The sequence below is a fragment of the Takifugu flavidus genome, chromosome 8 (genome assembly GCF_003711565.1).
Source record: "Takifugu flavidus isolate HTHZ2018 chromosome 8, ASM371156v2, whole genome shotgun sequence".
NCBI lineage: Eukaryota > Metazoa > Chordata > Actinopteri > Tetraodontiformes > Tetraodontidae > Takifugu > Takifugu flavidus.
The window spans coordinates 2,790,687-2,803,120 of NC_079527.1; the positions used below are offsets into that span (position 1 = coordinate 2,790,687).

Below are 12,434 nucleotides of genomic sequence, written 5' to 3' on the forward strand. Positions count from 1 at the left end.
GCTTTTCACCACCTGAGATGAAATAAAGTGCAGGTTGTCTGCAGGGGCGGAACATCAATGAAAGTGATTAATGGATGGGATGCTTGCATGTAAATCGGAGTATTTTTTATGTAAAGTTGCTGAGCTGTTTAAACAGGTGCTGAGTGGAATCTGGTGCTATCCACTGAAAGTATCAAGTGCTGAGACAGTGCACTGCAACACATGACATCACTGTTGGATCTACTGAGCTGGCTCCATGAGTGGAGAGGGGGGGGGGTTCTTGTTTGTTTTAAATTCTAACTTCCTTTTAATTTTTTCCCCCTGCGCCCTGGCGATATTTTCATTCCTTTAACAGTTTACTAAAGGAGGGAAAAGTCCATTTTTAAGCATTTTTTAAGGAAAAAGATTCAATTCTTTTTATGTAATGTTAAGTCATAATGCCGGTGTGGCCACAACTGTTATTAATTGTTAAGACAGGGGCAACATTGCTTCAGGAGTAATAGTGATGAAGAAAAACTGGAGAAAGGTCGAGAAATCAGGTATGATTTTTAATTATGATAACAAAGGCATGTGCAGTGCTACTCTAGGCAGTCAGAAACAATGAACAACGTCCTCCTGGAATATATCCTCCCATAAAAGTATTTATGGTTAGTTTGGTTACTAATAAAAAGGTGACATATTTACAACCGCACTGAGGAGGTAGTGGATAGTGCAAGGCTTGCTTGTCTTGCAAGGAAATCTTCTTTTTTTTTAAAGGTTTAACAGAATGTTAATATTTTGAAATGAAATGATTTGCCATCGGTGCCATGAGAAGCATTTTGGGTTCTCAAAAGGAATCCACAAAGGCAGGAGAAGCAGAGACCGTGATCTCTTTACCACAGTTCAGAGGGCCTGCTACATGTATGTAATGGAGAAGGTGGACTTTAATGTGCTCACCAGTTGACCCGGGCCTCCGCTGGAATGAGGGCTGGTGCTTCTCTATCCCATCTGCTGCCAGATATAGGTCAGCACGGACGGGTCAACGGGATCCTCACAGAAGAATTAGCACTCGAGACCAAATCCTCTCAGGGAAAACCCAAAATAAGTAATATGATGTCGCTGATTGGACGCTTTTGAGTCGAATGGAGGATTCTTCCTGAAACTGTTCACTTTGTTTAAGGCGACAGAAGAATGGATATAAATATTGAGGAATCCCGTTAAGCCGAGGGAAGCCAGTCTTATTGCAAGGATCAAGCAGGGCTAATGTAAAATCAACTGTATAAACTCAATGATCTGTGGTGGTTTGCCGTGTGGACCGGACCGTCCGTGGTGTCTGTCTGTCTCCCTCCTGCCTGCTGGGATTGGCTCCAACAGTTTGTTTGGACTCCATCCTGACGGGATCGGCGCAGAATAACGAGGAGCTGCTGAATCGTGATAATTGGCTTTCAAACCACACGTGAGTGAAAAGGCAGATACGAGCAGGGTCGTTCCATCCGGCTTCATTTTAATGAACAAAATTGCCTCCTGCCGACTGGAATTACACACCAGCTCTACGGCTCATGGGTTTGGTGTTGTTATTGGAACGGGTAATCCGCAACTCGCGTCCAAATCACTGGAATTTTAAGAATTTGCGCTCTTCCTTCGGCCGTGAATTTCATCCTCCTCAGGTCCAAGGGCCCTGCTGGTTTTCATTACCGCCACAGAGACTTTTCTGGATTTATACCTGTGACGCAAGAAGAATGAAACAACTACTAAGCAGGATTGAAGAAGAAAAGAGCTCCTGGGCCCCTGAGACTGATACCAAAAGCCTGCGTACAGTCAATGAGCCTCTTATTCAAGCTGAAACCTCTCCGACCTCTCTAGGTGTGTTGACCTGTGCTTTTATTCCGGGGGTAAGGGCTGGAAGGCCTCACTGGAACCAGAGAGGCACCAAGCTTCTGCTGGGCTGTGACCACCGTCGGCTGCAGCTGTGAGGCAACACAGTTTTTGTCATTCGCAGGTGTGGAGAAAAGGGCTCCTCGGGTGGGTAAAGATGAGCGTGGAGGAGCTGGAGGCCGTTGTCATTCGCAGCCGTCGGACACGGTGTCAAACACAAAAGACACCGGGAAATGTGGAGATTATAATCGGACACAATAGCTTCAACAGGTGCTATGAATCGTATGGCTTTGCTAGATGAGGGGCTGATGTATTAATGCTACGGATCAATTATGGGTGACAATTAATTATGGAAAGATTTGTGGAGCTATAATGATTATGGAGCTTATTTTGGGCAATTTTGCTGGGAGAAATACACCAAGGGGCACCTGTGGTGGAAAATCTGTTTTGTTTTCGAGCTTTGGCAATTCCAAACCAATGAAAACGTGTTTTACGGGCTGGTTAACTGTGTCGTCGCATGATAGAGGATCCCGGTGGCGTAGCCTCCTTTTCGTATCGTGCTCCACTCGCTCACGGTGATGGACTGAGGACAGAAATTGTTTCCCAAACTTTGTTTTAACTGATGTTTTCAAGCTTAATGCAGCCAGGATTTTTCCTCTGACAGCTTCTTCTCTGGCTGTTGTCCGATGCCTGGGTAGTGTACAAATAAAGGTGTATTTATTAATGTACTCGGATAGTGAGATGAATATGACTTGATGAGTGCCCACTCATATTCCAGAGTTAATTATATGTCTAGACTTTATGTAACTATGGATTTACTTTTTTTAAAACCATCTGTGAGCACGGATGCTAATAGCTATCCAACTACTGGACTTTTCATCATTATATGGGTTGGTATGCTGTTTGTGGTCGATTTGACCCCAGTTCATTTGAAGTATAAGTTCATGTGTACTTGACAGGTTACATTTTGGGGTCACAGGCAGAATTGTTGCATTGAAACAAGGCCCGTGGTTAAACTCGATGCTTTACATGAAGTAGACACTATTACATAATGAAACAACCAGGACTTGTTTCAAACCGTGATCATCTGAATCTGACTGGTTCATGAGGTCAAAAGCTCTGATGTCATCTTTCCAAAGCATGCTGTTGCAAAATTCACCAACAGACCCTGGCAAAATGTTCTTGTTTTGACTGCTGCGCCTACAAACCAGCACACAAGTGACCAGAGAACAGATGACAGACACACACACCCAGACTCTTTTGGGGATTCTATCAGAATCTGGGTTGGTCATTTTATACCAAGCCTCACTGTTACTAAGGGATCCCTCTCTTAATTTCCACAGTTGCTTAATTTGTGCCTGAACACATCAATGATATAAACAACTTCTGTTTTCTTCTTTAACTTAAATATAAACTTATGTTTGGGAAAGGCATGAGCTTGTTGCTTAAGCAATAACCTTAATAACTAACAACAGCTCCACCATGTGGCGAAATCATAAAACTCCAGGTCCAGTTGACAGCACATTCTCAAAAAGAACTCTTGATTCTTTGTAAAAATGTAACCCGATGCTGATATAAATTCAGACAAAAAGGACTAAAATCACAATCACATTTTCCAGGCAAAAACATAGAAAGTAAATCAAGTAGCCATTTACTGAACTTCAATTACTCTCCAAAGTGAATCAGGTGTGCTTCTCTCAACCTCGTAGCCCATAGAATGATTGTTGCCAGTGGTAATATAACTCTACCTTCTATTATCTTAACATCTCAACATTCAGCCATATATGACAGAGGCTCATTTGAAATAAACAGCTAGATGAGAGATGCTGGGAATATCTTTACAATTATGAATCACAGGTAAAAACAGAGCAACAATGACATTAGAATGTTGGATCTGTGCCAAGCAAATTGTGAATAAAGAAAGAAGAGGACCGATGATTTTCCTGTATATCACAGTAGTAGCCATTGTACAAATGCAGGTCCTCTTAGTTCAGGTTCATGGCATTTGTACCAATCAAAGGACATAGAATTCACCTCACATTTTGAGCTTTATTTATCACAAAAACATTATCAGCATGTCATCCAGGGACCTGACAGTTGTAAGTTGACTTTTGTCATACTGCCGTATGAAACCAGCTGGTGCTGAAGCTGTGGAAAAGCAACCGTTTATAAAATATGGTCCTCTCTAATGTGTAAAAAAATGAGCATTGAAATTAGAGCTAAAATTCAAACAAAAGGATCTTTGTTTCTTCTCTGTAAGAGCTAAAATTGTTTTGAACAAGGGAGAGAAGCAGCATTGGGAACTGATTGGTGTCAGCTGAGTCTCTGTGAGACTGTCCCGTCTCCGTGGTAACAGTCGTAATGATCGCACACTGATCATTTACGGCTGCCAACCACTGACTTTGTCCACGTCCACACCATCAACAAGTCTCCCAGCTTATCGCACTCCTTGCTCATTTGGATGGACAGGAACCAGGCTCAGAACTTCAGGCTAAATCCTGGACCCACAGCAGATGCTCCGTGCTTGCTTGTTGTCAGGTGAAAGCCTGTTTCTTTTATGTCATCATCTCCCTGGAAAATTTTAAAATGAATCAGCATTGGGGCAACAGTGACACACACACACACACATATATATATATATATATATACCCAAATTTATTCGAGAATTATTGCCTTGCTGCAATTTTACAGCATAATAATCTATTTAGCTCCAATGGCACCAATGGGGACTGGGGGAAATGGTTGGATTTTTCTGTAATATCTTAAGAAATATGAGAAAAACTTGTTGCATGTGTGTAATTGGGAAAGTGGAGTTCAATGAACTCACCAGTTGACTGTATCCCAGCCCTCCTTCAGGGGGACGAGGGCTGGTGCCCCTCTTCACCCGTTGTTGCTCACTCTTGGCTGGCCAGGTGGGGAACATGGACGGGTCAATGGGCAGCGGAGACTCCCGGAAGTACTCGTGCTTGAGACCCTCATCTGACAAGATCCTCTTACTGGGACAGTAAGTGAGGAATCTGGAAACCAGCGAGCAATTGTGTTGAGCTGAAGCAGCTAAATACCAAAGTTCATTACCTCTGCTCTTCTGTGATAGCTTGTCTGTCTTTTTGCAAAATATCTCAAAGTTGACAGGTTTTTAATGAAATTTTCTGATAATGTAAGGCAGAAGATAGAGCTTAAAAACAAAGAAAATGGAGGCAATTCTTCAAACGCCCTAAGGTTTATGGGTCTGGGTGTTATTTGCCTTGTCTGGTCCACACTCATGACAAAGCTCTCAAAATGTAAACTAGCACACTCATCAAAATGGTATATTTTAGATAATAGTGATCGTTAGAATGCAACCCTATGTGGAAGAGGGAATTTACTTGTTCATGAGGTCAAATCCTTGGTCTGACAGCAGGGCTCCAAAGCGTTTTCGAAGATTGTTGTAGGGATATTCTGTAAAAGTCATCTTCTTCACAGCAGGCAGCTCATTGTAGCCAGGCCAGATCTTCTCGCTGGGTGATCCCAGGTCCTAAAGATAACAGAAGAACGTTCATAAAGAGAATCTTGTGAGGATATACTGAAAAATAGGCCTTGAACATGACAGAACTGTTGGTAAGTACAGAAGTATAATCCTGCTCTCTTTTTTAGCTTGTACTTCTGCCGACTTGGAATTTGTATTTCACTTTAGTGCTCCCCTGTGTGCTCTTATTATACTTAATATTAAGATTTTTTACCTTGAAAATCTTGTTTATTTGGTCAATTTCAGATTTTCCAGGGAAAAGTGGTTTCTGGGTGAGAAGCTCGCCAAATATGCAGCCCACTGACCACATGTCCACAGCTGTGGAGTATTCCTGCGGAGAGAACACACACCAGAGCAATTCAGAAAGAGGAGAGCAGCCCACCCGTTCTAATACTGCAAACTGCCAGTGAAGGGGTGTGCTCCGACAGACTGCCAGCTGTCAGCACGGGAATAAATGAATGACATTTATTAAATTCAACACATTTTATGAGGATATAAAGTCATTCATAGTGGTTGGATTTAATGTGTGCACAACACTGCTTAAAGTACCGGGCTGCTGCAAAAAGTGGGGGTTTTGTTTTTAAATAGTAAATTAGGCAAGACCCAAAGTACAACCTAGATGTGACTGTCCACTTATTCCTATTCTTAGTGCTGAGAATTGAAACAGTCAGAGGCAATGTAGACTTGAGCCACTGCTATCCAAGGGCTAAAATCTCTCACCACACCATGGGTATAATCCAGCCAGCGTAATCCTGGTCTCCCTATAGTGACCTTTTATTTAATTATACATCATAGAAATTGGTTCAAGTCTGTTTCATGCAGGTGCCAAGCTCATTTTTGCCTCACCAAACCCTGCTGGTGTGGCAGATATAAAGAGTTACATTGTGGTCCGCAACAGGAACCTTGAGCATCACGTGATCCTTATCAGGTCTTCAGGAAAGGACTAGGTATTCATCTGCAGCATTAGAGCCACTGCAATATCCCAAATCAGAATTTTGCATTATCTTATCTGCACGTGACCTCCTCGACTGTCAACAGTCGTCCTCCTCTCAACTACTTAAAGCTGGTGTTGCCTTCAAATCCCCTACAGGTGGACACAACTTGCTCTGAATAGAGAGGTCCCAAGCTCTCAATCTGTTCAGGAACTTGCAGTCAGGGAATCGATAGATTGTTTATTCATTTAACTTAATTCCCCATTAAAGTTGTAACGATTGTACGGATATTTTATCTGTTAATTGCGAAATAGAGAATAAGCGAACTTTAATTTTCACCTTTGCCCCAAGCAGCAGCTCTGGAGATCTGTACCAGAGGGTCACCACTACAGGGGTGTACGGCTTCAGGGGGGATCCGTACTCCCGGGCCAATCCAAAGTCACCAATCTACAAATAAATACAATGATAAAATCATTTCAAATGACAAGCAGACATTAACGTCCCTTCCGCATTAAAAGAAAATGGGTTAGTTATTTTGGTGAGCATCAACTCACGACATTTCCTGTAAATAAAAGAAATCATCATAGCCCACCTTGAGAATACCCTTATGGCTCAGTAACAGATTGGATGTCTTTAAGTCTCGATGGAGAATCCAGTTGTCGTGGAGATGTCGGACACCTCGAAGTAGTTGAATCATCAGCGTCTTTACTTCCCCTTAAAAAGAGGTAACATTTACACAGCTGCTGTGAGGAAGAGCTATATAAATCATGGGTTTCTTAGAAATTAATTTCTCATCACCATGGTATTTTTTACTTTCCATTTTACCTGGAAGAAACGGCTGTTTCATGGTTTCCATCAGACTCTTCAGATCATGTTCTACGTAGTTCATCACAATGTAGATCTTGTCCATGTTGCTTCCAACAACTATTTCCTAATTTAAGAGAAAATGTTGTGCTGAAACACCACTAAATGCAATAGAGACCTCAGAAATAACACTCCAAATTCTGAACTACAAGGAACCCTGTATCCAAAAATGTATTAAAGCCATGAGAAAAACAATTGGTAATAAAGACTTTCACAATTCCTCATGTTAAAATCAACAGGTAACATGGACATTTCTTGTCATCTTACCCTAACTGTGACGATATTGGGGTGCTGAGCTTTGAGGATTGTATTTATTTCTCTCAAAGAGGTTATTGGGAAGCCTTCCTTCTCCTTCTCCATCTTCAATCTTTTCAAAGCCACAATTTCATCTGAAAATATGAAACCATATTTGATACATATCAACACAAACAAAGCTGTTTAAATAAGCGTCTCTGTACCTGTCTTCTTGTCTTTTGCTCTGTACACAACACCGTAGGTCCCCTCCTCTATTCTGTTTAAACACTGGAATTCTTCAACGCTGCGACAACCCTGAAAAAAGACGCACAGGCCAAACAAAGAGCTCAGCTTATTGCTGTCTGCCCTGAATTGTGGTGACGTTTCATTGATGGGCCTGTGAGGCTGGTGCTGACCTGTAGAGCAGGCAGATACTTTGGCAACTCTTTCTTCAGCTCCACGGGCGAAACTGGGGGCGATTCTGGGACGTAATTCTCCTCGGGGGTTGGTGTGGGAGAATGTGTCTGAGACTGAGGCGTAGGGTCACCATCTCCAGCTGTATCCTCATCTTCCTCCTCCTCTTCCTCCTCTTCCTCCTCCTCTTCCAGCTCTTCGCCGCTCTCCTCAGAGTCGTGATCAAACCGAGATTCCGGCACTGAGAAGTGAGTTGGGTTTCAATGAAGCCGCTAAAATTCAAATATTTAAATGCAAAGCTACACGTGTAGAATAACCCATCTGCAGGTGACCTTCATCATGATGAAATTTAAATAAAAAAGTGCCATCATTTTGGAATATGCCATTCGATCCTACATTTATTGTTTCAACTGAAATTTATCTGCTCAATTATTTTCAAAATTACTGATTATTGGACTGAAACCCAAAGTGGTGGTTTTTGATTAACCAAATATAATTGTTTGCCCCTTTGTTAATGATGCCAGATTTTTATCCTGGTTTCAAGTGTGAAATGCGGTGCCGTTTACTCACATGCAGGTATGTGATTTCCATTTTCTCTTTCTTCCTCGAAGTCATCCTCTGACTGCTCGTCTTCACTAATGTCCTCTGAAACAGAACAACGATCTGAATTAAATCTATTACTCTGCTGTGAGAGAGTACTGGGATATAATCTAACTGTTTTACCTGCACTGTGTTCTGATCTTCCAGAGCCTGAAGCGGATTCTTCCTCCCCTTCTTCCTCTTCTCCTTCACTCTGGCTACTGGACTCATCTTCTTCCTGTTCCTCCTCCTCTTCCGAACCTGATCCTGAAGCTAAAGAGAAAAAAAACCATTGAGTGGTTTTAAAGGGCTGGGAGTAATAAATAAATGTCATAATGTAATGAATAAATGAATAAAATAATGACAAGCTATGTGACTGCCGACTACATATAATGTCTATCCCATTGTCATCAAAGATCTGAAAGGCAACAATTAGTCCCTGAAAGACTAGACTTGCCAACTGAAATATTACATATCTATATTGAAGTCATCTCTCTGTAAAACACAATGGACCTTTACAGTGAAATCATTTTGCACCAATAACACTACTCTGACTACTACTAGAGTGACTTAACCCCCACATAGCATTGTGTTGCTTTTGACATCCTCTGGATATTCCAGTGATCCTTTATTCTATGGGCCATGGCTGTGTAAAATTTGGTTCTCTCATTACCTATAGATGATTCGGCTGTGCTGGTCTTTCTCTCGCTGTCACTTATGTCCTGGAGGTCTGCAAGCAGGTCTTTGCTCTCTGGCTCCTCCTTTGTTTTATTTGCTGCCGCAAAAAAAACAATGGTGCGTTAAGGTCTTGAACGCAGCACACAGGACCAAGGGTAATAAACCCATAAGCTGTAATAAATACAGCTCACCTGTACTTTTCCGTGGTTCACTGTGCTCTGATCTGTCACGGGGAACACGCGTGGGACTTCGGCTGCGGTGACTTTGTTTTGGCTTGTCATCGTACTCATCTGGAAGCATCCGGTGGTGAGACGGCACTGGAAATTAAATCCTTATCAGTCACTGCTGCACATTTAACATAACAATACAGTTAATGGTGTAAAATACTAAGAATACTTTGGTTCATTACAGTGCTGCTGCTTGTGCCAAAGAAATGTAACTACAACACTCGAAAAACTCATTTAATGAAAAGTTGATGGGCTAAAATCAAAATAGACCAGGACAATTGTTGTTCCCATCACAGTTAAGAAAAGCTCAACATATCAAATTCAATCACATATGGATTATTTCATTCCATATATCCTGCACTGTCTGGATTCAACTTAATGAACAAGGATGTGAAGATGTGCAAGTTAAATTGTCATCATGACAAAGGCACAAAGAACAGTCATAACTATATAAAAAGAAATAATATGCTCAAACCATCTGAATTGAGTTTAAATTAAATGTTTGCTTAAGTGTTGATGGCATAAAATATTTGCAAAGGCACTGAATATTAATAATAATAATAACGAATATGCCTGTTGTTCAGCTGAATGTTGGCACACTTCACTGACCATCTCGTCGAGCTTCTCGCTCTTTGCGTCGCTCCTCAGCCCTCCGCTCACGATCCTTAAAGTCTCGTTGCTCTTTATGCTGATCACGCAACTTCCGGTCCCGTTCACGCTGGCGCTCAATCTGTTCTAATCGGTCCCTGTGACCAACAGAAAAGAAAGGAGTGGAAGAGACAAGAGAATTAAGATCCATCCAGACTGAACTGACTTGTTTGATCTACTTGATCCTTGCTGGCATTTGCCTTCAGTGAACAAAGTCTGCTATAAACAGTTACAGTAAATTATGAAGGCCTGATTTCCCTGAAAACTTGGGATAAAAATTAGTTGTGAGGCCTAGGATTTGTTACACTGACATGGTTACATTTGCAAATAAGAACAAACCCACAATCTTTGTTTCAGTTAGAGTAACTACTACATTAATTTTGGTATAATTTTAATTAAATTTCACAGTGTCAAAGCTTAAGGGAAACAAATAATGTAAAAAGGAATTGACCCTCTCTTGTTTCGGGGCAATTGAAAGGAATTAAGACTTACCTTTCCCTCCGTGAATGAGCCCTGGCCTGTTCCCTTCGTTTCTGCCTCTCCCAGTCTCGTCTGGCTTTGTCTTCTTCCCACTGACGCTTCCGCCGATCGCTCTCTCTCTCTTTATCTTTGTCTTTGTGTCGTGCATGTTTCCCAACTGTAACTGAAATCCAGAAGTGAAAATAATCTAAGAGGATTTGGCTGCACAAGAAGCAGTTTCTCTTTATAAATAAAACAAAGCAGCACAGCCGCACCTCCTTCTGCAGAGTGACTACGATGACGTCGTTTGTCTTTTCTTTTTTCCTCCTTTCTGTGGTGAGATTTGCCTTTAGTGGCAATTTGTTGAGGAGGTTTGATTGCCAGTGATTCATCTTCTTCTCCCCTGTGCAAAATACAAATATAAGAAGAGTTGCAATTTCACCTTTAAAATCCGTGACTCTTTTCCACTTTGTTGTATAATACCGAGACCTTCTATTTTACCACAACATTCCTTATTACTTTCATTTATGACTACCTTGCAAACAGTTGCTTTGATTTCAATTTTTACCTTGTACTTTATATTTTTATAACAGCTGATAAATAATGAAATACAATAAAATGTAGATAACTGGTGATTGATCACTGTGACAATACATTTCTTGTATTACTATGTGATTCTGTGGTATTGACAAGAAAAATTGAGTCTCTATATACCTGTCTTCTGTTGAGTCATTTCGTGTGTACGGAGAATTACGAATTGTTATTTCCATTCTTTGATCCCGTAGTTCACCTTCCTCCGGAGTGTCTCGTTTGGTTTCCCGTTCATCCGCCTGTGCAACAAGGCTCTGCGTGAACTGTGGCAGAAAAGACAGGCAAATGAAATAAACAAAACACCAAGAAAAGGATTCTCTGCTTCATTCTTCATGTATTCCAGCCAAGGCTTCTGAACAGACACCAAACTATCAACAACGCCAATATATGTCACTGTCACTGAGATCAGCTTTGGAGAACACAAGTGTATGTTAAGTTTGAGATACTTTACTTTTTTTTTACACTTGTTGTCGGTTCTCTCTTCCAATTCTCTCCTGCGCCTTTTCTCTAGTAGGATTTCATCAAGAGTTTTCACTTTCCAGGTCTCCTTTTCGTCCCCCATCAGCTTTCAATCTCTACTACCTGCTCACATATACACATGCATTACATTTAATGCATTTCAATAATGAATAATAATAACTAAGCTGTGAGAATATTAACCAAAATAAACAATGTATGCATGCTTGCAAAAGAAGAGCACATGCTAGGTTATTAAGAAAAACAAACGTATTGTTCCACTTCAATGACGAGTAGATATAGAGCTTTAAGATGATGGCACAAGTTATTTAAAGTGCGGGCCTAATTTCATTCAATAAAATAAACAATCACAAAACACCGTTAGCTTTGAAAGTCAGAAGATTCCCTGTAAAATCAGCCAGATTCATAAGAATATAATAATAGTTCATTGTTCTTATTTTGCTGGACAAGAAATGTGTCCAAGAGGTGGACAAATATCTACACTTTGAACGAGGTTTCGGCAGCTACAGGACGTTGCCTCTTTGGAAAACGCATTAATCTTAACACCACTCTATTAAGAACCCCACTATTAACTGTAACAGACAATGTACTAGCTAAAAAAGAAACTAGGTGTTTATGCAAAATGTAGCATAGGCAAAATTTAGGACAGAACATAAAAAGATAGATAGCGCTAACAGCCTTAGCAAGGACGAGCTAGCATTGGTAATTTTTAGCATTAATAACTTCTGAAGTAGCTTAAAATGTATAACGTGGAGCAATGTTGATGCCCTACAAAATTTTGTGCAGTATACCTTGTCCATATATGTAGTTGTTAACTTAATAACGATAAAATGCGAAGTTGGCCAGCGACAGATGATGTGAACACACAAACCTGAAATATGCGCAGCAGTGTTGTGGCGCACAGGATGTGTAACGCTGCAAAAACGTCCGATGTAAAAATGTAGGGTTCTCCTACAAAGGTTCCGGTTCATTTACAATTCGCTGTGAGCGTAT

At 41.0% G+C, this 12,434-nt stretch overlaps 1 protein-coding gene across 3 annotated transcripts; it reads right to left on the reverse strand.

Moving 5' to 3' along the window:
* Positions 1-3,862: 3,862 nt before the first annotated feature.
* On the reverse strand, positions 3,863-12,407 carry cdk11b (cyclin dependent kinase 11B). 3 transcript variants are annotated; one of them, XM_057039946.1, is made up of 20 exons: positions 12,313-12,407; positions 11,416-11,546; positions 11,088-11,227; positions 10,649-10,776; positions 10,407-10,551; positions 9,876-10,012; positions 9,231-9,356; positions 9,035-9,136; positions 8,506-8,634; positions 8,353-8,427; positions 7,785-8,023; positions 7,593-7,683; positions 7,402-7,523; positions 7,096-7,201; positions 6,863-6,984; positions 6,610-6,717; positions 5,553-5,669; positions 5,199-5,347; positions 4,661-4,850; positions 3,863-4,404 (listed from the first exon to the last, which is right to left on the reverse strand). In XM_057039946.1, exons 2-20 carry the CDS (start codon positions 11,524-11,526, stop codon positions 4,312-4,314), a joined length of 2,430 nt encoding a protein of 809 aa, XP_056895926.1. In that variant the 5' UTR covers positions 11,527-11,546; positions 12,313-12,407; the 3' UTR covers positions 3,863-4,311. The 3 variants fall into 3 exon arrangements, with proteins under 3 accessions (XP_056895926.1, XP_056895924.1, XP_056895925.1); XM_057039944.1 differs by having other exon boundaries at positions 10,407-10,557; XM_057039945.1 differs by having other exon boundaries at positions 10,407-10,557; positions 12,233-12,318.
* Between the last annotated feature and the right edge of the window lie 27 nt (positions 12,408-12,434).

Coding starts and splice junctions, on each gene's coding strand:
- cdk11b (XM_057039944.1), bottom strand. CDS start 11,526: ATGGGGGACGAAAAGGAGACCTGGAAAGTGAAAACTCTTGATGAAATC. Junction 8,428..8,505: donor AAGATCAGAACACAGTGCAG/GTAAAACAGTTA, acceptor GTTCTGTTTCAG/AGGACATTAGTGAAGACGAG. Junction 4,405..4,660: donor GGCTGGGATACAGTCAACTG/GTGAGTTCATTG, acceptor AAAATTTTCCAG/GGAGATGATGACATAAAAGA.